Source organism: Onychostruthus taczanowskii, unplaced genomic scaffold (genome assembly GCF_017590055.1).
Source record: "Onychostruthus taczanowskii isolate IOZ18803 unplaced genomic scaffold, ASM1759005v1 scaffold23, whole genome shotgun sequence".
Taxonomy (NCBI): domain Eukaryota; kingdom Metazoa; phylum Chordata; class Aves; order Passeriformes; family Passeridae; genus Onychostruthus; species Onychostruthus taczanowskii.
Genome location: NW_024499573.1, coordinates 4,533,475 through 4,558,749, shown reverse-complemented (window position 1 = coordinate 4,558,749; position 25,275 = coordinate 4,533,475). Strand labels below are relative to the sequence as shown.

The 25,275-nt window shown below is 38.9% G+C and overlaps 1 protein-coding gene across 2 annotated transcripts; it reads right to left on the bottom strand.

Annotated features, from left to right (window-relative positions):
* Positions 1-1,524: 1,524 nt before the first annotated feature.
* Positions 1,525-24,869, bottom strand: BCAP29 (B cell receptor associated protein 29). 2 transcript variants are annotated; one of them, XM_041405428.1, is made up of 8 exons: positions 24,650-24,869; positions 24,273-24,376; positions 20,801-20,901; positions 18,353-18,503; positions 13,987-14,122; positions 11,210-11,321; positions 3,864-3,964; positions 1,525-2,483 (listed from the first exon to the last, which is right to left on the bottom strand). In XM_041405428.1, exons 2-8 carry the CDS (start codon positions 24,362-24,364, stop codon positions 2,445-2,447), a joined length of 732 nt encoding a protein of 243 aa, XP_041261362.1. In that variant the 5' UTR covers positions 24,365-24,376; positions 24,650-24,869; the 3' UTR covers positions 1,525-2,444. The 2 variants fall into 2 exon arrangements, with proteins under 2 accessions (XP_041261362.1, XP_041261363.1); XM_041405429.1 differs by lacking the exon at positions 24,650-24,869 and having other exon boundaries at positions 24,273-24,590.
* Positions 24,870-25,275: the final 406 nt, after the last annotated feature.

The window sequence follows — 25,275 nt, the reverse complement described above, 5'->3', positions numbered from 1 at the left end:
CAAAATGTGACCCAACAGCCTGAAAGATCAGGAGATAAAAGCAGGAAATTTTGATTCATTCTTTCCCTGTATTATCAACCATAAGTTAAAACATTATCAGTGAGAGAACTGTAGTTGAAGTTGGTCAACCCAGACTCTGACAAGCCCTGAAAGCATATAAAGCGAAACAATGCAACTGCAAAGTATTCACAAGGATTTGCCATCTTCTAGAATTTCCAGACACACTATTTATACTTATAATTTTACAAAATCCACATTCTTTCCAACAATACAGTTCTACATAGCAGAATCTACAAAATAATTTTAATCTTAATAACAGATTATTTTTCTGTGAACAAGTCTGGGACTCCAAACAGCTGGAAGTGTGATAACGCAACTCAGTCAAATGTGTGTGACCATCCACAAGAGACAAGTACAAAAATGATGATTGTCATGCTCTGTGACAGGGAAACCTGACAAAGCATCCAAGTAATGGACATGACAGAAGTGAATGGAGGCAAGAGTCTGTGTTTAAGGAATCTCCAATGCAGGGAGCATTTCCCTGTGGCCCGATATAAAGGTTATCTGTGTAAAGTATTACAGCATGGATCTATTGTGTGTTGAATGCACATTGCATGTCTCAAAACACCCAGCCTCATTCCAGCTCCAAAGGAACAGGGCATATCACCTTGTATTCCTTCACACTTCAGTCATGCTCTACAGCAAAAAAATATGTAAACCATTCAGAGTTCCTTCTCAAGAGGAACTATCTGTATCACTGCATTCACAGCCATCTGTTTTTATTCCATGTTATTTTGTAAGATAAATTTTTAAGGATGAAAAACACAGTGCACAACATCATTCATAATAAACTTCTAATTTTCTACCCTTTTATCTACTTACACTAGCAGAAGAAGAGTTTGAAATTTGAGTAGATAAAGGTAAATAATAAGTAAGAGTTATTTGCTTTTGTTCAGTGTCTTGAAACATATGTGAGTTTTTTTGTTCTGTTATTAAAACCAGCACTTCTTGTTATACCTCCAAAGCTTCCAACCACAGCCTTTGGATCTGACTGGAGATAACATTCCACCACAATTTTAAATATTTCAGAAAGGGGTGGGGAAAAAATGAAACAAAGATGCATTCACCTACATCTTCAAAACATGTGTATGCAGGTATGAAAAATCTGTAACTTTTCCTGGAAGTTTTTATATGAATTAAAAAAAAAATCTTGAATGTCACAGAATCTCTGAAAACACATTCTGTACTACTTCAGCAAGGATAAAGTATTTTTTAAAAACAGATGCCTTCTTATTTAATATGGTATGTTATTATGCCTTATACTACTTGATAAGCTGTGTTTAAATTCCAAGATAAACAAATTGCATTTCCAGAGCAAGCAAAACCACCACTATGAAGACTGTATTTTCAAGAAGGGTTAAACATCACCAAGCTAGAAGTATATTTTGTTCCTAGTGCATATAACCATTAACTATGATGAGACAGCATACTGTGAGATATTTACAAGAATAAATCCAGAAACCATGAACTTAAACAATCCCTTTAATATAACAAACATATCAAACTTTCAAATATAAACTGGAACCAACTAACAAATAAACTCGAAACAACTTTCTGAATACCAAAAAGGTCTTATGCAAAACAGTGCACATTTATTTGAGGTATCGTATCCATGAAAACAAAACAAAACAAACCAAACTATCTACATTTAAAAAGATTTTTACTCAGCAAGGCTAAAGAAGTTAGGTGGTACATAAGGAGTAAACCAATGTAAACAGTGTAAAAATAAAGACTGCTAACACCAGCCAACCCAAAACTGAAATATCTCAATATATTAAAGAAAAATAAACCAGAGGCATGCAAAATATTGTTTGCTAAAATACACTCAAATCCATGTGGCTAAATTGAAAGTCACAAGCTAGTGAGGTGGATTTAGAAATGCAATGTTTCTTTCTTTATTTTCCTTAGACTGATTGTCATTCAGTTTTCCACTGATAAAAAAGTTTTCAGCCTTCTTCAACCCACTGGGAACTGAATTTTTAAGATTCCAAACAGGTACTGCAAGGAGGTTTAAGTAATTGTTTTTATGACCTAGTGTGATCTACAACCCCACTCAAATGCTACAAGCAATGGTGATCTCTTAACAATATGGGAGGAAAAAGCTTGGTAAACAGGTTGCTCCAGGTGGAGTTGAAAGATTTTTGAGTTTCTCCTCACGAGAGCAGTGACAAACTCCATGGTAAATCCGGTAAGCCACTTGACATTTTATTTGCAACACAGAACATTTTGGCAACCGATATATTAGAGGAATCTCAATAGTGACCTGCAATGCATGTGCTTTTCAGAAAAATCAAGTTTTGTTTCAGGTATTCATCAGGAACATCAACAGCACAAGCCTTTTCTCATTCAAGAAACTGTATAGATGCCATCCGTCTTAGATGCGCTTACAGGTCTTTCTTATCTTCTGCTTTATTTGAACGTTGCTGAAAAGAGACAGATTAAAAATAATTTCAGTTTGGCAAGATCAGAAACCACTGACTCCCGACGCTGAATTCTGCCCCTTTGCAGTCACACCTGATTTGTACATCATACACCTTTCTAAGCTGTAGTCCCATCAACACTACCCCACGGAACACCTGAGCTTCTGCTGCCAGCAGTCAAGGCTGTGCAGCCTAGTTCTGCTCCCTTTGGTTTTACAGCTGAGCTGTGCAGCAAACTCAGCATTTTCTGCTATCAACTCATTTATCCCTGGGAGCTGCAACTACTGCGTGCTCAGTACCTTCTGTTCTTTCTACTCAGAGGTAAAAAGAGATGGTAAGGATGTGTGTTTTAGACCACAAGTCTGTTAGAAATGCAGCAGGACTACTATGGCTCATTACACAGGGAAGCACAATAAGGACAGGCCATGCATGGTGGTCTTGAATTGAACATAGAGATCAGTTGAGCAATCTGCAGAAGTACAGGGTGAGGCTAGGAATGAGTAAGTGGTTTCCAGAACACAGGAAAAAATATTATAACCAGGTCAAAACTGCCTTCTTTTTTTTTTTTTTAATTTATTTTTTTTTATTATTAATACAGGGGTGAATAACTCTTCTGGAAAAGCAGGTCACCATAATTTTAATAATAATTTATTTTCTCCCAAGACCACTACTTGTAAATAGGCTAACTTTAATTTTTACTGAATTTTGCTCAAGACAGATGTTAGGTATGGAGCATATGAACACCTGTCAGACAACTTAAAAATACAAACTTCCAGGTTCTATTTACTGATACTTACTGTGTATCTTATGAGTATTAGAGCCAGATACACAAGAAACTCAATCAAACAGCTAACTGAACTTTTGCTTAATGTGGTTTGGTTTTTAACAACTATTTTGTACTTCAGTTTGAATTTTATAGTAGCCTGTTTTTAGTCTAGGCTGTTGTTGGGTTTTTTTATCCTTGTGTATCAACAGTATTGCAACATTTAAAATCCAGGATTGCAAAAGCATGTTTTAAGAGCAAACAAAATAAAATTACTTTTATAAATCATGTATATGCTCCCCCCACCATACACCCACACATCCCCTCCTAAAGTTTTCTTACAGTATTTCAGTGATCATCACATACAAAGCCATCTGAATCTTATTTTCCAAGTAACAGTAAAATTGAAGCTAATGATAACCTGAGCTTTGTCAACCAAAGTGCAAAAAATAAAATGCTTTGCAAAACAAAATTCTACTACTTTGAAGAAGTTTAAGGAATGCTGCCTGTTGTAACTTTATGCTATCCTAAAGATTTTGGTAAATTCTCTCAAAACAAACAGAATTTTGCCGGTACAATTTCAAAACACAGTGCTTGTATGGCGATCCAGAGCCACCTACCTGAAGCTGTTCAAATTCTTTCATCAGATGCTCATATTCTCTTCTAAGGCCTTCAGACTGCTTTTTAACTGCAGCCACTTCAGTTTTTGCCTTATGGAAAGCTGTAAAATACCAGAATTGGTGTTTTAATTATTACTTGCATTCCTGCAGTTCCTCAGAGCCCTAGATGTGCATGAGGGCTCCACTGCAATAGACAGTCCTTCCTCTAAAATAGCTTAGAATTTAAAACACAGCATCACAGATGGACACAGGAACCTGAGAAGTTGAGGACAGGGAGCAGAAAGAGAATGGCCAAGGGTCAGAAAGATCAGCACAAGGAACAGGAAGGGCCTGAAAGAAAAGTAGGGGTGAGACCAATGAACTCCTGAAACAGGGGACTGGTTAGTGATGAGTACAGTGTTGTCACATTGCAGGAGACAGCTCTAGATAAACAAAACTCAGCAACTCCAAAATCAAAACTGTCAGACCTCTTAAGAAGAGGAGGGAACTCAAACACTGGGCAGGATTTTCACACAGCAACTGAGATGATCTACAAAACACAGTAAGGAGGAAGATGATACATGATTATAGGAGCACAGACCTCACCTTTTCACCCTGTTCTGAATTTTACCATGCATGAATTAATTGATTAGCAGCATCAGTTTACAGATGAAAAGGCAGAAATGGTGGTGGGATAAACAACTCTGAACAAGTTTTTAACATGAGAAAAAAGTAATTATTATTCTACTCCATCTCAACACAAACTGAGAGCATGTCTATGCTGCAGTATCAAACAGCCTAGGACTCCATTGGGGCTGTTTTACAATTCAGGATAAAACAGCACAAAGTGCCATAAAGCCATCAGTCCTAAGCTGTTATGTAAGGTCACTTAGACATTTTCATATTCCTCTGCTGTAGGTATCTCAGAGATCATTATATTTCTCTGATTCAGCACCACAGGCATAGTCTAAATCTTGATCTGTTTATGTGAAAACAAAGAAATGTTGCTAATGACCTAGTAAGGTTGCCTTACATGGCCACTTAAAAACCCTAAACAACCAAATAATTTATTTTTTACAAACAAAAAAAAGAATATTAGCAAATTTCCTTGTTCCAAATGTGTGAATCTGTCCTTTGACTGTGAACTCCCTGGGAGAGACTTCTTTCCCAGAGACCTCCACTGCACTGAAGAACTGCAGCACCTCTAAAAGCCTCTTCTGAAAAGATGACGAGCTAGATGTGGTTTTTGTTAAGCACTGACTTACAAGCAGTCTGGTATGAACCAGATTTCTCTTTGGGTTCTAGTTCCTGAAACATCAGGAAATGAGATTCAACCACTCTCTTACATGCAAGAAGGAGAATTCCCTCACCCAGAATTTCAGTTATTTTTAAATAATTAATTCAAATGTACAGATGAAAAATAATTCTCATTTCAGAACTCTGCAAGTGGTTTTCCTGTAACAGGATTTTTACCTACCCTGAAATTCTGATTCACTAGAGTCAATAACACTTCTGTTTATTGAGTCCAACAGGATTAAAACCTTGTAATTTCTCTTTAATTTCTCCTTTCTTTCATTTCCATACTCTTACACAGTTTTCCTTCATCCTTTAAGTCATTCTTGACAGCATCAATACATATTTTCTGAAGGTTTTGGTATTTGGAGTAACTTTGATTTCCACACATGTGACAAGTCAAACCCCACTGCATCTACGCTCTCTCTGACCTCAGAACTGTTTAAAATTTTCAACAGTAAAATTTTGATATCAATAAAATAAACTTGTGACAATTTGATAGACTTCTGAATTTTAAGTTGTAGACAAAAAAAATATATATGCTACTTCACTTCTCCAAGAACCTGCTAATTAGAAAGATAAATCTTGCTTTTGTTTGAACATTCTTGTACATGGTATAGTAAAAATTAATAAGATCTCACTTCTGAAGAAGTTGTAACTCAATGTTATTGATCTAACACTATTTAGTTATTTATTAGTAGCAGCACAGTTGCAACTAAAAACTACTTTATCTTTAAAACATGAACAAAATATCTAGAAGTATCTACAAGTCAAGAAAGAGAACAAGCTAGGGCATTGTTTTAATGTTTTGACCAAAACAGATGCATGACAGAAATACCTTGCCTAACCCTAGGAGAAGAAAAAGCAAAGAACAGATTGTCCTTTCCACCTGTGTTGGCTATGGACAAAAATCCCAAAACATCAATAAACCACCAAATCCAGACTCATTCCTGTTGGGGCCACACCATTAAAAGGAGCATCACATCTTTGACAATGTGAATTCCTCAGGGCACCAATTTCCCTGGATGCCTTGTGAAGCACCAGAGTGTCCCCACACCAGTGCCCAGCTCCTCTGCTGGGAGCACGAGCACTGCAGGGCAGCCCAGTTCATCAGGTACACTGTTTGTCATATGGATCCTATCATGTGAACACAGATCCAGCAGGAAACAGGAGATCCTTTGTGTGCACAATACACTCAGCTATTATTTCTGGCTTCCATCTGGCCTGTTACTTTGCCTCACAGGAGCACAACAGCTGGACTGGCAGCAAGCAAGCTCCCACAGCTGACACCTCCCACCAAGTCAATGCATGAGCAGGCAGATGAGGATGCTGCTTCTACATTAATGCACCCATTGAGAGGAACAATCAGTAGGTTCCAAACACAGAACCCAGCCTCAGTACTATAAGAGGTAGGCTATCCTTTTCCATTCCATCTCCTAACTAAGAAAAATCAAACTATTCCTAGGGCAGCGTTTCAATGGAAGACATTTGTGGAAAACTTTACACTTATGTGTGACTGAAGGTCCATGACCTAATGTAACAAGTATGGTCTGGGAAAAGTAGAGAACATGTCCTTTCACAACATTCTCTGAATCCTATTCCAGTAGAGACACTACTTCAGATTGCTCTGAATTCTAAGGATGAGGAATAAAACTGCCCTGAGGAGCTACATTACCACAGCCCAGTAGCTGTAGCATTTCTATGATCTTCTCATTTCAACAACGATGGAGAACCTAACATTAAAACCAAACAGCAACAAAAACAACTAATAATTCTTTGGGCATTTCCAACCATTAGTCCTGGTCTGACTACATCACTTGACTTACAGTGCTTGCTACTAAGGAAACGATCTGGAACTTACATTAGCATTGCTAACAATACAAGCCTACAACCCAAATGATTTGGACTAGTTGAAGAGTAAAAAAGAGCCCTCTCTTAAAAGAGTTTTCAAGTTAAAAAAGAGCTATTCACATTTAAGAATTTAAGCACTGACGGCACAAGAGATTTGCCAACAAATACGCTGTAAGGCTGGGAACACAACTCCAGTCAAGTAACTCCATGCTAATTCTGAATTCTCTTCTTAAGATATAATGGTCAGAATTTAAAATGAGAAGGCAGGGCCAAAAAATTCACGAATTTGCTTCAAGTACCTTTTGCAACCTCAAACAAAACAAAATTTTGTTACAGAAGGGATGTTATAGCATTGTCAGATGGCATAAAAAGCCTTGTATAACAAACCCATGCTTGCTGTCTGCAGCCATCCCTTCCAGTCAACAAATGTGAGTATCAACTCTTGCTGCATGTGGCACTTCAATGGCTCCCACCCTTGGTCATCATCTCACAGTCTTGTAAAAAGCAAGGTTAGGTAAGACAGACTTTGTTCCTCAACTTCCCTGTGCCACTGGCCAAATAACAAGACTGTGGCCAATGCTTTAAACTTGCTTGTTTTTAAAAACTGGAGTGCATCAGAGAAGCTCAGTGTAGTTTTCATACACGGCACTAGCCTACCCAGCAACACCAAGGCCAAACTGAACTCTCCCTTGCAGCAGTTTTATGAAATGCATTTCCAATATCTGTATTTTTAACATATTTTGAACACGTAGTAATCTTCATATTTAAGTGAGAGCTGTACATCTATACATGCATACTTTGTAGAATAGCCAACAGTTAGAAGTTATTCCAAAACCAGCCCTCCACACGAATTGCTGCTCTCCTCCTGTCTCCTACGACACTACGCAACCATGAAACAAAGAACACTCATGTCAGTCTGTACACAAAACAAACGTCTTCAAATGATGCATCAAAGTTCCATTAGAATTTCCTCCTGCCCCACCATATATGACATCAATATATAAACAGAGTATTTTCAGAAAAAGTTGAACTGAAGTTCAAAAGCACCTAAATGACTTTGATGAGCCAGTACATATTTAATGAAGCCCTGTTTCTGCCCCAACACAAGGTCCACTGAAAGGACAAAAGGCTTTAGGAAACTTCTCTCAGGTCTAACCTCATGCCTGTTGCAGGTAATTTGTTTTGTTGTGGTTTTTTGAAGTCTCCCAAACCATCAAAATTAAACAATATCATGGCATGTCTTCTTTCCCCAGAAAATTCCTATTGGTCCTAGGCCAGTAGCCATACTGAGAACCTTTAATTATCTGAGTCAATATTTTGTTAGAAACGTGTCTAATGTGCAGCAGGAGAAACATTCTTACATCTGCACTGGGTATTGCCACAAGTATGTACATTTATTTCTAGGTATCAATGAGACATTTTCATAATGTATAAGTGTATCAATAGAATACCATCTCAGAAGGTTTCTAACCAGTCCTGTTATTACATGTCTAGGTATGCTAAAAATGGATTTAGGCTCTCAAAGTGCTTGCCCCACTGCTGGGTGTCTATAAAGCCCTGACAACAATAAGTGGGTCTGCAGTACAGCTGTGAGGAACTAGCCTTCTCTGCTTAATTTCCAAAATAAAGCAAAAAAAGGCATTAAGTGTAACAGAAAAGTCAAGCCTGGAAAGAAAGCAAATTTGGTCAGAAACCTTTAAAATTAATTCCAACCTTTCCTCAGATGTTACTAATTTCACTGCTCAGTCTTGTATTTTGATTCTTCCTCCCCACCTGTTCAGAGCATAGGAAAAAGGTCTTCTTAACTTAGGATTTCACTGTAAAGCGAGGGGGGAAAAAAAAAAAAAAGTAGTCTGTGTTTTCTGAAAAAGGTAGAAAGCTGAAGAACTAGAGATGAGTCTCCTGAAAGTCTGCAATAATCTGTCTACACTATAATTTTAGTCAATTTCAAGAAGAGGAGACATACAGCATTTCCTTTTCCAGTTGTAAATACTGATTCAAAGCTTTACAGGAAATTTGCATGACCTTTGAAGTCACAACACCAATCTGATACTAAAATGTTTTCTTAAATGTGAAGCAGGTGTACATTTAGGACTCCTCCTGGCTGCCACTATACTGACTTAACGCACCTTTCAACTCATAGCCTACTCTAAAATAATATATTACCATGCATCAGCAGCTTAATAAGTGTCCCAGACCAGAGAAATGGATATTTGAAACTGCATTTGAAAAAAAAAGTTTTTCCTTCCAAGCAGCAAAAAACCACCTAAACACAAACTCCCAACCAACCAAGAACAAAATCCAAATTTATATCTCTTACTAATACCATAGCTGAAAAACAAACAATAAGAGAATCTCAAAAATTAAAACCAGTAAAGTTTTCATTTTTACACTAGTTTTGTCTTGTTTCATGATTAGGTGACACCCTTCACTCTCCCCCCACAATTTCATGGATTGGACTCCACGGACACAAAGAAAAAGTTACTTTGGTCATGTGAGGTCAGTAGCATGAAACAAATTGCTTAGAAGAGGCAAAACAAACTTTCCAATCTCAGCTTTCATTCTGTGTAATGCATTGCTCACACTTAGTGAACATGACAGTCAACATTTACCTACCCAGCTGCAGGAATTTCAAAAGAAAACAGTAAATTCACGTCCTCTAACACTCTACAGAAAGCTTCATCTCCAGATGTGGTTGTTCTTATCAAGTACTTCAAGCTTTCTGGCTATCAATTTGCTCAAAATAACATATAAGAAAACTTACAAGAAGGTAAGACAGACATACCTCAACATCACTCATGGTAAGTCCCATACCACCCATGGGGTTATTGGCAATGAGGGGGGTGGCATTAGGAGAAGGGCTGTAAATATTTTCGTATTCACTCCTTAGAAAGACCCTCTCTCCCACTTTTGCCCTAACAAAAGATTCAAGCATGCCTTAATTTATACATCTCTTGGATGGACAACATCTCAAGGGGAGAATGAAGCTGAAGCAGCATGAGGTAAATCTATTTATTCCTTAGCTTTCTCTAGCATTCCTGACTGAAAAGCTTACATTATATTAGTGTTACATACCACCAGTTAGTTTAAATAAAACATAAGCATTTAAATTTTCCATTGATCCTGCCACTTCAAAGGCACTTTCCCCCCCTCTTTCTTCAAGAAAACAGCAGGAGAGGGAAAACCCACCATCAAACATGCTTGAGAATGTGAACTAATGAGACTCTCTATTTAAAGATTCTTGTTGCTTCAAGCCCAGTTGAAAACAGCTGGTTTACATTTTTTATTTGAATTCCCAGTGGACAGCGAGAAAGGATTCATGAAACATTTCTAAAAAAACCTATTCTTGCAGCATTGTAGCAGTCCCAGGCAGTATGAAAGTGGGGTTATGTTTTGATGATAACATACTGTCTCGTACCAAGAAAATTTGTATTTTTGTTACAGTCTGAACATCTGATTAGTGTTTACAAGATCGCAGGCTGTGTTATCTTAAAAACACTGATTTCAGATCAGCAGGTGTTCACAGGCATCACACACCTTGAGAGATCCCAGTAAGACAGAACCAAACAGGTAAAATCTGCTTCTGTCTCAATTTGGGCTGCCTATAAAGCAGTTTTGACAACCTAAACCTTGAACATGGAAGCTGCTAACAAAAGTATTATGTTACAAATTGTAGGTATGTGTCCTTGTAAACAAAAAAAAAATATTAAAAAGCTAACATCTTAACACCTCAGCTGCAGAACATATATAAATTTAAAATACTAGTCAAGGACTTTTCTGCTATCTGACAGAAACCATATGGTAGTAAAAAACCTCAACCACAATAAATCCCCCATTTTATACAGGGAGAGTGGCTGCTATGTATGACATGAAAAATCAAACTGATGCCTATAAGCAACCTGCAAATTATTCCATATCCTGGTCATGTAATTGATGAAGACAAGTCAGCACCACTTAAATATATCAGGCCAACTCGTTATTAATTACAGCTTAATTGAGGTGTTCCAATTACACCTTACATACTTTCATAATGAACATGGTTACTAAAATATTGGGATGGCAATGGCATGTTTTATCAGTTCCTAGCCAAATGTAAAGAAACCCCATGCCAAGTGTTCTGGAAACAGATGAAGTGAGTTCATGCTATACATAGAATATTTTTTTGAAATTCAGTGTTGAAACAATCTTTTTCTTCTTTGCAAAGAGGTCCTAACAATACTCACCATTTGATGTCTTCTGTAGCTCTGCTTTCAAATGTTCAACTTCCTCCTTCAACTTTTCCTCAGTTGCATCTGTTGACTCCTTCTTTTTACCATCTCCTTTTCCACTCAAGGCCTATTAAAAATCACAGTTGCTACAATTAATTTTATTTTCATATTAATTAATATATTAATTAATATATTGATATTAATTATTGATATTAATGCAAAATATCCAGGGAATGTCAGCCCTGATCTTGCAAAGCATTAGGTTTTATCAAATGTCAACCTGATACAGGCTGATAGTAATTCTAGACAAAAATCCTCCCAAACAAAAAAAAAATAAAGGAAATAAACAAGCTCAGTGTTTTAGGTAATGACATACTTGTAATAGAATAGTGTTATCTTCTGTGTAAGAGTACTTTTCATGTCTGCATCAAGTGTACAACTTTCATTTAGATTATAAACTGGATTTTTCAGAAGATACACATGTTCAGTGACAGAACGCTGCCATATTTATGTGCAACTGATTCTAATTCTCTCCTTGCAAGTTTGCAGCCACTTCAGAATATTTCCAATATCCAGATTCAATTTCCAGTGAAATTCAAGACAAAAACTAGGAAAGGATCCAGGAAGAGCCCTGTAAACACTTGACAGAAGACCAATATATTCCCTGTATTCCAAAAATGTTAGCACTACTATACTTATGCACCCTGTTAAAGTGCAAGATTATATCCCATAACAAGATCCTTTTCTCATAAAGCTTCTACTATCTAACCACACATCATCTCTGCAATAGCAAAAAAAGAGGTAAATGCTTAAGGGGAAAAAGAAAAGTAAAATAACTGAGACAAACAGCTGTTAGGTGAACTAGAAATATCAGAGCTTACCAGGCACAGACAGGAGCAAAGGAGAAAGATTATTTTAGGAAGAAGAAAAAAAACTGTTCATAAAGAGTGGTAAACAATCCAAAGAAAAGAGCTGAAAAAAAATTTCCAGAAGCTATTTAATCAAAGAGCTGAGATGACATTTAACTGCTGGTAAAAAAAACCAGCCAATTGCCGTCTTTGCTTTGTGCTCACCTCTTCCTATTAGTATGCAAATAGCTATTTCTGTAAACTTTTATCTTAAGTCCTGAGCTCCAAGGAACCTCTGGACAGGTGACAGTGCAGACCTTGCACACCAGAGTAAACTCACAGTATTTATACTTGCAGCCAGTGCCTTATGCACAATTGCTCTCACTTCTCTCCAATGGTGGAATGAAGCACACTTGTAAATAAACACAAATGCAGGGGCCAAGACACAAAAAAGCCTAAACCATAGGATGTCTACAAAGTTAAAATATTCCAACCCTGAACATTTCCCATGTCCATCACAATGGAGATCCAGCCACAGCATGTTGCCTGTACCTGTGGCTACCTGTGCTTTTGCAAACCATGCACTCAAACACACAAATAAAACCAGATAGGACTACAGTTTCCAATTTCTGGCTATCATTTACAAGTGGCTAAGAGAATGTGTTGCTAAGAGAATGTGAAAGCAGAACAAAAAAGAGGACTTTTGGCAAAATCTCAACAGGACAGAGAAGAAAAAAACATACCCGTAAGCAGTAAAAAGACAAATGCCATGGCTGAGGGAAGAATTTGGGTCATTTTGACAAAATACCAAATCCCAAAATTCTGGAATCATTTTATACTTGGAAAACACCTAGCACAGACTAGTGATCTTTGTTTTACAACACCTCTAAACTGGATTTTTTGTATCCCTTCTAGTACTTTCTGTCCAGAGTCTTCGTAGGAAGATTTATTACAAAATTGACAGTGCCAGTAACCATAGACACTGCTTTAGACAAACTGGAAGGAAACCTGTACACACCCACAGGGAATTTAGTTTTGATGATGTGCTGGACTCTAAAAGCTTTTCTATGTCTGGATGTCTGAACTCAGCTTAGGGTTCAGTCTCCAAACAAGTCAAACTGTTACAAGAAAAGATTTCATACATTTATCTTAATTACATCTTTGATCCCTTTCCTTCCTGAACAATTATGTATTGAACCACAGCCTAACCAAACTGTTACAAGAAAAGATTTCATACATTTATCTTAATTACATCTTGTATCTTTGATCCCTTTCCTTCCTGAACAGTTATGTATTGAACCACAGCCTAATGATTCCTTGCATAAAAATAACATCTCTCCAGTCTGTTGGTGTTTCTTTAAATAAGAAATTTTTGATAGTATTCTCATTAATACTAAAACAGTGTCCTACTAAGAAAGGGAAGTATTCCAAAATTGGCTGACCTACCATAAAAAGATAGAATACAAAATACATCAAATACAAAAGATTAATTTTACAAGTTAGAAAAATACATTCAGGACTGGAGAAAATCCTATTAAGAAGAAACAGTCAGCATGAAAACAGTTATACAGTAGACTTTTTCATGCTGTACTGCTACAGCCTTGACCTAAACAGGCAATTGCTTATGATAAAAGGAATAAAATTAGTGTCTTCTTCTACTTTGTTATGACTAAATTCAGAAAGATATTACTATAATCTATTACTACTTTGATGAAATTTGTACTGGAAAGGCAGAACTTTATATATTTGGTTTACTTCAGTTTCAATAAGATGCTACTACAATTTGTTTTCAGTATTCTAAATTACATATTGTAAAAATATTTTTCTTCTTTTTTCAACCAGAAGGAATAAAATGAACGAGCATTCCTGTAGCAGACCATCCTCAGAGTACATTTTACTAACTCCTTGCTGTATAAGAAAGTCACTGAAGAAGCTCAAAGATACCTCCTGCAGCCTTTCGTTCTCGGCCATGTATTTTTTGGCTGCTTCAGTAGCATCATTTACTTGTGTTTCCAGAGCTGCATGAGATGCCATCTCTTTTGCCAACTGAGTGAGAAGGGTAACAGTACGTCTCAACACACTGGTGAAGAAAAACAGTGAACAGAACTGTAATTTACAGCACAAATAATAAAAATACCCAAATCACAAGCGAAAACCAAAACCACAAAAATCAAACCAAACAAAAAAACCCAACAAACCAAAACAAGCCCTTTTCTCTCTCAGTAGTAGATGTAAAAATAAAACCAGAAGAGGGAAACATCCAGGCTCATGATGACAAATACCAGCAACAAGAGAGACAGAAAATATTTTCACCCATTGACATTCTGATTTTTACTTGATACAGAACCTCCCTCCTCCTAAATACCCACAGCCATTAAAGGGTCAGAGACCTGATTGCTTAAAGGCTGTTTAAATACTGTTACATGACCCGGTATTTTTAACAGGATTGATCTCCAAACACAAGACCCAAACAACAAGTTATGGTAATGAGTATAGAGAAGAAAAAAAAAAAATCACACAACTTCATAAACAGCCTTGCAAGAATAAAATTAGCAGTATGAGCATAATAATCTTCCAAGTACTGTCAATACAGTTAAATCAGAACATTTATGGATGTCAGCAGTGATATGTCACCTCAATTCTAAGCTTTGCAAATACCTCACTTGATTCTTCCCATCACTACTTTCATTATTCATCCTGAAGTCTTTCAAATGTTGCTGAATCAAGACAACACAACACAGAATTAAATTAATGCCTCTAATGTAACTATGCAGCTGCTCCTCAAAGAAATTTGAAAATCGAGGTAATTGGCTTTTGCATAACTGAAAGAGTATTAACAGATCTTTTTCTCCCTCCACCTCTTGCTTTTTCATTGAAAGCTTCTTTTCTTACTTTTTGGGGGGGTTAGTAAAAAGCTAAGGTCCCCACGTCACTACTTTTCCACAGGTTAGCAAATTTACTATTGCTTATTAACTTACAAATGCAGGAGTCATTAAAACATAACAAAAAGAGAAATCACACAATCATGTAGGCTGAAAGAAGCTTCCATCTTATGAAAAGCATGATAGGTTAAGCAGATTCCTCAGAGGCTTGTCCAGTTGAGCTCCCACCATCTTCTGTGATGGGAGATTCCACCATCCTTCAGGGTCCTTGTTCCAGTGCTTAACGGCTCTTAACAGCAGCAGCACTTTCCTACCACAAGTCAGAACATCTCAGGTTCCTGTTACCTCTTGTCACTGCTTTTTGCATCCACTGAGATGAACTGCATCCATCTTTTTTACAACTAGACAGACATAGAAACCAATAGGATTTTCCCTTCAAAGTCTCTTTTGGCTGAAAACAAAGCTCCTTCATCATCTCCTCATAGGTCACATATGTCAGCCTCCAACTTCCTCTGTATCTCACTGCAGGGCTCCAGTGTTTTGGGGAGTTAAAACTGGACACAGTCCTGCAGCTGCAGCACCCCATGTGCCACACAGAGCAGAATAACCGCTTTCCTTGACCTGCTAACTACAACATACTTGCTATCACAGCCCAGTACATGACTGGCTCTCTACCAGGATCCCCAGTTTTTTTCCTGCAAAACTGCCTCCTACCCACCCACGCAGCCAGCCCCCAACCCGGATGCTGTATATGATTATCCAGTAAAATGTCAGACTTTGCATTTGTCCTTGTTGAGCTTTATGAGATTTCTGTCAGCACATTTCTTCAACCTTTCTGGCTCCCTCTGAAAAGCAGCACTGCTCTCCAAGGTGTCAACCACTCTGAATTGGAACCATGAGCAGCTTGCTGAGAGCACACTCAATCCTATCATCCATGCTGTTAATAAAGCATTAAACAATACTGAGCCCAGTACCCACCCCTAAGAAGCACCAGCTGAAATTCACATTGTTATTATCCTCTGAGCCCAAAGCTCCAAGGAACTTCCTACCTGCTTTTTTATCCATTTCTCCAGCCTGTGTCCCTCCACAGTTGGGCTACCAGGATACTAAAAGACACTATGTCAAAGGCCTTGCAAAAAGGATATTCTGCTCTTTATCCACACAGCCATTCATCTCACTGCAGAAAGCAACAAGAATGTTCAGGCATCATCTTTCCTAAGTAAATCTGTGATGACTGTTCCAAGTCATCATGTCCTTCATGTCCCTGAAGATGTCTTTGAGTACGATTTGCTTCATAACCTTTCCAGGGAGGCCAGTCTCTAGTTTCTTACATCCTCTTTTCTGTCCTTGAAGACAGGTGCAATAGTTGCCTTTCTGCAGTCGCCAGGATTCTCCCCAGAATTGTGATCTTTCAAACGAAACCTTGCAATGACATTGGCCAACTCCCTCTGCCATCCTAGGATATCACAGATTTTTATATGCCCAATTGGCCTGTGTACTCCCTAGCTGCATCTTCCACTACTGGGATGATGTGACATACCCTGCTGACACTCCTAGAAGGCACCAGTGGACTCATGTTTTCTTGAGATTTTCTTTAGTTTTCAGCCCTTTTTATCCCCCTCATGGGCTAAGAGAGGACCAGGTCAGACTACTAGATGGGTGTCTTTGTCCCACCCAGGGACAGTCTCCAAGGTCTATGATCCTCCTGTTCTGCACAGTTTGCTGATGAGAGGCTCAGTTGGCTCCAATACCCCCTCTGACAGGTAATTTTCCTCATCTGTACCCAATGCTCTACAATCACTGAACCCCACAATTGCTGTTGTCTTGCCAGAAGTGACAAGCTCCCAGCCTCCTCCATTGTATTCATCTCCATGTACCATTCTTGTGGAATTCTCCTATTGGCTGATGTGCTAAAATGAATCAAAATGAACTAGGGGCACCCAATTATCCATCCACACTAGATGGGGTCTCATGTTGTTTGGGTGATGGTCTAGCAGTACAGGGTAAGGCAAACCCAAGGGTTCTTGCTTCTCTGACAGACATTATGTCTGCTTCATGGATAAGCACAACACCTCTACTAAGAAAAGTCCTTTGATCTAGTGACTACTTGAGGAGGGCTTATTTCTCCTAAACCTTGGTGAAAGGCCAGCAGTTCAAAAAAACCTCAAGTAAACCTCTTCAAGAGCAGAGCTTTTATACAAAATAATCTACTGGGGTCACTTGACAAGTTTTCTTCTTTGGAAGCTGAATATAAGTAGAATCCTGAGAGATCAGCTTCCAATTCTTTTGTAGGACACAATCTAGCTATTCCTCTTGGAGCAGAGATTAAAAACATATTTGTACATATTTACTCAACCTTTCTGTAGGAAAACAAAGAACTTGATGTATTCCTATCACTATTGAGCAAGGCTACAGACACATTGTTTTTTCCAAAACTTTTCTTCTCAAGCTTTTTATTCATTTTTCCTTGATACTTTTTTTGCTCAATGGTCTGCTAAAATGACCACATATCCCTCAAAGGGGAAGAAAGTTTGTAATAAGTCTGTGATTTTCTTGTTCTGTGTTCCTCTTGAGTATTGAGGCAATGTCAAGCAGCTCACTGAAGGAACTCCTAAGAGGACCAACACTCATTGTCCAGCCACCAGAAAAATGTACAAATGGAAATCATCAGACCAAGATGTCCGTTTCTGTTTGTTCACATTATCCATGTCCAGTGACTTAATGTGCTCCCAGCCCAACTGATAAGATCTGCAGGTTGTTGTGCCTACTGATTCACAGGTAGTCTTGGTTGCTACAGGTGGGCAGTACAGAACTGCTCTTTTGTTTACCCTGGTTTAGTAGCTGAACTTAGACATCCTGAAAGAGATACCAGACTTAAGATCATAACACCATAATAGGCAAATTGCCACAAAGCATTTGATCTGAAATACAGTGGAAACTTTCCTTGAAAGCTGGAATATTATCCTACAGTTCTTAACTTCAACCTTGAGCTGAAGTGGCTCAGGTTAGGTTCAAGCTTTGCTTCTTAACACAGCAGGGTGCAATGACACCAGCTTGCCAGATAATAATATTATTTAACACTACGTTAGTTTTTGAGTGGTTTTTTATTCCAGTTCCATGTGGAAAACAAAGGGTGTAAGTTTAAGGAAGGAAATGAGTGAGTATTCCCCAAAGAAACTTCTGCAAAATACATGTTTTCTCCAGCACTAAAAATGTTTCTTTCCATGTTTTGCTCGCATATCCTTCCAATCTTCAAAGAGTTGTAAGGTATTATTTTCCCTGATCTTAGTTGCATTGTAGCCAACCTGGTCACAATTAATTCTTTAATCTCCTGAAATTGTCCTTCTGACCTTTACTTTACAATTACTTTGTGCAATAGTTCCTGTAATAAACACACTATGTAAGCATTTGAACAATGTTATACTTACAGCCAAAGAAATAAGGAAAAACCTGAGAGATACAGGTTTCTTTGCGACCGAAAGAGCTTCATCTGAATATGATCAAAGGCACTGCTGTTGACATTTGCAGCCTTTTCATTCACATGAACAGATGAGTACTTCCTGACTTCTCTAACAGCATCTGCAAACAAAAACAGTCTGTTCTTATTCACATCTGTGGGTGTGTATGCATGCTAAACCAGACTTTAGTACTAGAAATATGTACTTCAATTTTCTGCTCAGCAAACAGTAACAGGACAAATAGTGACATCAGTTATGTTATCCATACATTTTAAAGATCAGTCTTGATAAATCATTAAGTGCTCTAGCACATTCCCAGAAATACAACAAACCACTGCTCAAAATATGCCTGAACAGGTATTTCAAACACTTGTACCCAGCAATGAGGGATCAGGCCAAAGCAACTCACTCTACGGATGTTACCAAAGACCCTATGGTGTCAAAATGTCACTGCTGACAACAGAGCTAAAATTCCCCAGTGGACAGTGAGAAAAGAGAAAGAAAAGTGAAAAGAAGCAGTATTTTCTCAAGTATTTGCTTTACATAGAGTTTTTTAAAGATATGCATGTGTTTTAGTAATGACAGAAGGGTCATTTATACTTCAATCATAGAGGGAAAAAATTATTGCTTTAACATCCATTAAAATAGGAAGACTGTAGCAATACAGCAGTAGTAACATCAGTAGTAACTACTAACTGTAAAAAGATCATAGAAAGAATGGAGAAGGAAAGCTACAACTCAGCTTTCTTTCATCTGCCTTTCATATATCTTTCAGCTTCCTTTCACCCATCACATACTTCTGATAGTTCTGCAAAAGGGCTAGTGCACTGCAAACACCTTTCAAAGGACAAAATAATTAATCAGGACTTACATCCACATAACCTCCAAACCTAACCCAGTTAAGAGTTCATATTACTATCTTTAAATGTAAGGTCATCAGACATTCCTACAACCAATACAGCACCTTAAATCTCCTGCACATCAATAAATACACACATTTCATGACATGTTCTTGCAGAATATTTTGGCCAGACGTTATTAAATTGCTGCTGCATTTGTCTAAGCAGGCAAAATCAACTCAAAGAAAAGCACGAGTGACTATCATCACTCATGACTGTCTCTCTCATATGTCTGAGTTATTTGGATGTTTAAAAAAACCCCTGAAGTGAAGCTTCAAACAATGCATCGAAGACTAGGAGCAAACAAATGCATGTCCCTGTGCTACAGGAAAAGTCTAGGCCTGCAGTAACCTGTCACTTCATGCTATGGGGCAGGTTATCTCATCACTGCTACCCTTTAGCCCTGTTCTATCTTTCCACAAAATCAATGACCATCACCAAGTCAAAAGCAAACTTTAGTCTAAGTTTTCAACAGCAGTTTAACACAGTAAATGAAATACATTAGTTCTCAATCTTTAGCCATTCACTGAAGACCTACTTTTAAGAATAATACTAAACATAATCTTAAAAAAATAATAAAACAGTCTATTTGCATTTCTGGTACTTTAAATATTAAGAATATAGTCCTATAGCCTAGTCTGACATAGTTATATATGTAAGTGCATCTGTATGTTTCGCTCAGCAGAAAATAAAACCATGCATTTTTTATTTCTATTTCAAGTAGCCTGGAATTAAGTAACATGTATATTCTAAGGCACTGGAAACACTTATCCACGGAGAACTACTTAATATCCCTGAAACACAGAAGAACTGCTTTCATCACTGAAATACAGAAGATGCCTACTACAAACAGTCAGGACAGACATTAAATTAAATCAGTCAGGCATATGGTAATCATTAAAGCTTTACTCTTACTTCACAGACCTTAGAACCTACTTACAGCAGCTGTTTTGTATTTGTGCTGAGCAAAAGTATTCAAACAGCCCAGTGCTTTGATACATTCTGGTCTTCTATTTCAACAAAAATCAGTCAGGCATATGGTAACCATTAAAGCTTTACTCTTACTTCACAGACCTTAGGACCTACCCACAACAAATGAAGCCAGCAGCTGTTTTGTATCTGTGCTGAGCAAAAGTATTCAAACAGCCCAGTACCTTGATATATTCTGGTCTTCTATTTCAACAGCATCCAAAAGAAAGAGTGCCATCTGCTGCATGAGGCACAGCTCAGCCAAATTCTGGTGTCAAACAAGTTCATTTACCTGTGTGAGAAAGTCTAGGCTGCTACTTGGTTTCCCTAAGCTCCAGTTTTCCTTCTCATTCACTCAATATAATACAATTGCATTTGGATTCTCAATGTGGATGCAGCATTAGCCCTCTCCTCTTTCATTTCATTGTATAATTTTTCAATAAATTAGCTGACTTACACTAGGCTTGAATCCTTTCCATTAGTTTACTGATATGAACTCAATGTACCAGGTTTCTTTTACCCATTTGTTAAGAAATTATCTAACACTTACCAAGAAACAAGACGATCAACAAAACTATTATTGTAAGGAACATCTTGTTCCAAAATACTGCCATTTTGCTCCACAGAGGAAACATAAAAATCTTCTGCCATCTGTAAAATAGAATTGTGTTATTCAAAAATAATTAAGCACTAAAAGAAGAGCATTACAACCCCACAGAAGAGAGTCTTGTTATTGATAAGAGACTTGTATAAGGTCTCTAAACAGTTGCTTTAATTGCAATATAATTTAGGTATGTTAACTTTTCCAGTAATCTAGCTTCTCTTTTTTTGTTGTTAATACTTGCAAATTTTTTGCATGATAGCAGGTACTCTGCAGATGTGTTTTATTTTAGCTTATATTTTGGCTAGCATTATGTTGTACTCAGTCCTGACTATAACAAGGGATAGGGTAAAGACTGTAAAACCCATTCCATTATTTCTATTTTTTCTATTAACTCCAAAGCACAAGGACTGTTATTACATTCTGTATAACAAGGGATAGGGTAAAGACTGTAAAACCCATTCCATTATTTCTATTAACTCTGAAGCACAAGGACTGTTATTACATTCTAACTTGTAATGACAACAAAAAAGACAAGTCTTGTGTTCTGTAACAATATTTTGTTAGGAGTTCAAACCTCTTTCCCAAGCATAAATTTGCTGGCTACAGAAGTGACTTCTGGTGAGGCCAGTGGTGGTGTAGACTTGTTCTCTTTTTGAAGAGTTAGTTGTTTATTTGATATTGCTGCATGAAGGGCTGCAGCAGAAGTCACACTTGCAGCACTAACAAAAAGCATCTGATGTGCTCAAATGAAGTGAAACAAGTGATAATAGAGCACCTACTTATCCTGTGCTAGGTTAGAACCAGTGCTACTGCACAAATGAAATAATACCTAGTCATGCCACAGGGATGTAACACAGACATACCATTCACCATCTGATTATATGAGGTAAAATTTCCTACTTTTGTTAAGACTATTTACACTTACCAGAGACTGTTAAAATTTTCCCTCTTTCAGTGGTTTCCAACCTACCATTAATTTAAATGAAAGTGTAGAATCATGTCCTATAGCTCTTTCCAGCTCTCCACCAGAAAGAATTAAAATGTTTTTGCATTGTGCATGCAAAAACCTCATTTAAGTCTTCTAGTATAATCTGAATTCTTTATAGCAGACAGCCACAGTCTGTATCAAATGAAAAGCTTACTTCAAGCTACAACTCAAACAAAGCCAATTCACTAACTCTTAAAATATGTAATTTTCCAAGATCCATACTGACCTTCATTTAAGAAGTGATTCTTTGAGGTATGACCTTAGATAAACTACACTGCCAATTTATAATCAGGCTAAAAACATGGATCTCTTTACTGGAAAATCTACCTGTGTTTTATTTTGACATTTATTTTTCCTCAACAAGAACTGACATTCACATTTACTAACACTCCTCTTCCTTTTGGTGACAAAAGTCATATAAATATAAAACTTCCATACTATAATACTACCCAGCATTTTAGATGAACTACACCTTGTAAAACAGATCTGATCTGTCTCTGTGTATTTGCATTTTTATACTGTCAATTTACTCATTCCCCAGTAACTTATAAACTTGTTAGCAAACTTGAAAAAAAACATTTAAAAAAATGTGCACACACAGGAGAGATAAGGAATCCATTTGAAGACTGACAAGTGAGTAAATGAAAACTTCCAAGAACAGCAGTTTCCCACCTGTCGGTAACCATGCATGCCTTACTGCTGACAGAACCAGCTCCCAGCACACAAAGATGTGTCAGGCAGAGCTGCTGCCCCCTGGTACTGTCACAACAGCTAAATCTGATTTTTAACCCCACAAGATTCCTGCAGGTTTTGTTAAGAAGTTAACTGCACATACCACATAAGGGATAAAGTGATTTCACTCTTTCAGAAACCACTGTTCAGAGGAATTGCTGAACGCTGCAAACAAAGCACACAAATATATCCTTTCCATATAATTAAAAGCACTGTGTTTAATGTTTGAATAAATTTTGGTAAAGCTGCACATTACGAATTTGCTTTTCAGCCACAAACACTGGACTCTGCATCATAAGTGAAACATATTTCAATACTCCCAAAGTATCCTGCTTGTGACATCAGTTTGCAGAAATTCTTGCAACTAGTTTCCTCACATAATCCATTAATAATCTGATGATTATGACTCCCATAATACCCCTCTCCTCTCACATAGTTGCACTTTTGCTTAGAAAACAATAAGAAATACAACAACTCAAGAGTCTATGTTGAAATGCTGAACTCCTTGCAAGCCAACTTGTAAAAACCCAGAAGCTGAATTAGATTTCAGAACAGTTTCAATTTCTCAAGCTGAGGAAACATGCCTAATCATTGGTACCAGCTGTGGAGGAGCCAGTCATTTTCAAGACTCCTCCACAGGTTTAAGTAGTTAAATCCAGACTTTCCACAACAACTCTTGCTCCTTAAGAGGACAGTAAAAGCTACACCATTCTAAATGTATCTAAAGATGCAGGAAACAAACACACGACAGTTTTTACAGAGCACTGGTGAGACAGCTTTAAAGTTTCATTCTGATTGTTGCTTTGTGGGGGTTGTGGGTTCTTCTTTTAAGACTTCTTCTTTTGTGGGTTTGGTTCTTCTTTTAAGTCTTTCTGATATTCTGAAAAAAAATCATAAGTGTGCTTCTCTGCCTTCTGCAGAGAATCTAGCTTCATTTCCTGTAAGGAAATAATATTACCAAATTTGAAGAGCGACTTACAGGAAACAAGATAATGCTGTAAGTCAGGCCTCTGCAAACAGTAAAGGTAATAAATTAATGTTGTTTCTTTCCCTTACTGTGTGCATTTATTTTACAAGAATTTATTATTTTCTTAATATTTGTGTTGTGTTCCAGAAGTAGTACTATTTTCTTAATCTATGTATGAGTTTCTATGGAGTTTTACAGAGGCCTTTATTCCAGTAGTCCTGAACCTTCTGCTTCAAACTCAACTCCAGTTTTTTTAAACAAGCGACCACAAATTTCTTGCAGCCGTTACAGTATCTGACATCTTATCTGTGCAACACCCACAATGCCTAGTGTACGCCAAAACATAAAAGTTGCACCTCACAGATCTGACAAACTGCTGCAAAAACAGCACTCTCCCCTCATTAATTACTGCCAGATGCCTTTCTCTGCGCTGCCTGCTCCACAGCTCTGGAGAAGCCGTCCCACCTGCTGCAGCAAAGCAGGGCGCTCCTCTGCACTCCCCGACCGCTGCTCTCGGATGAATCAGCACTGCGTAGAAAACGAAAAGCTCCTTAAAGAGGCTTGCCGTTCTTGCAGCTCCTGATACTCAAGTCCCAAACAGCATTCCTTCAGCTTTTTTTACTAGTTTAGGATGCAGCAAAGCTCCGTGTTTATGAAAACAGAGGCGTAAAATAAACCCAAACTGGTGAGAAGAGTAAGCTGCGTTGCTCAGCACACCTAAGTCCTCCTACCTTAGGGGAGAAATGAACGGCAGGCAGAGCACGAGAATTACTCCGATTTCGCCGTACAGGAAGGCAGCCACTGCCGTCCACTGGAAAGTCATCGTCCCGGCGGCCTGCGGAGGAACGGGCGGCTCAGGCGGGCGGCTCTGACTTCCCCTCCCGAACGACACCGGGGACAGCGAGATGGAGACCGGGACAGCCCGGGGCCGCGCGGGCCTGGCGGGCAGAGCCTCCAGCAGAGCCCCCGGGAGGCGGCCGCGGGCCCGCGGCTTCCTCCCGCCGCCTCCCGCCCCCCAGCGCTGCCGGCGCCCCCTGCGCGGCCGCGGAGCCCCGGGGCCGCCTCATTCCCGCTCCCTCCCTCCCGGCCGGCCGGCCTGCCTTCGAACCTCGTCAGCGCCGGCACCCGGCGGAGCTGATGGCGGCCAAAGGGCGGGAGCGGGGCCTCACCGGCCGGGGCTGCGGAAGCGCGGGCCGGTCGCTCTGCCGGCACAGGGCGGGGCGGGCGGGGAACCGGGGTGTCTGTACGGACACAGTGCCGCCTCCGCCCTGCCCGGGGGATGTGGGCCGGGACGGGGCTGAGTGACACGGCGGGGGCGGCGCGGAGCTGCCGCCGGCTCGGGCGGGGGAAGGATGCGGAGTCCAGCCCGGGCCTCCCCCACCGCAGAGGCCGCGCTCGGCCCGGCCCGGCCCGGCCACACATGCGGTGCCGCCTGCGGAGCGGGGGGCCGAGAACGACGGCGGGTGCGGAGCTACCAAGGCGCCGCACCTCCTGCTGTGATCATCCCACCGCTCCGTGACTCCAGCTTAATCGACTGGGGAGTTCAACTCTGCTCTCCAATATTATCATGAGTTTCTAAAGTTCAGTTAAAATAGTGCGTGTGCCCATCCATTCCCTCCTCCATGTGTTACACGACATGGATGTATTAAGATACAGTAAATCGTTTCCTCAAGAAATACAGGTCCAGCATTCATACAGACAGCACAAATAACAACTCAACAACAGTCTCAAACA

Coding starts and splice junctions, on each gene's coding strand:
- BCAP29 (XM_041405428.1), bottom strand. CDS start 24,364: ATGACTTTCCAGTGGACGGCAGTGGCTGCCTTCCTGTACGGCGAAATC. Junction 3,965..11,209: donor GCTACAGAAGACATCAAATG/GTGAGTATTGTT, acceptor GGTATTTTACAG/CTTTCCATAAGGCAAAAACT. Junction 2,484..3,863: donor AAGAATTTGAACAGCTTCAG/GTAGGTGGCTCT, acceptor GTCTCTTTTCAG/CAACGTTCAAATAAAGCAGA.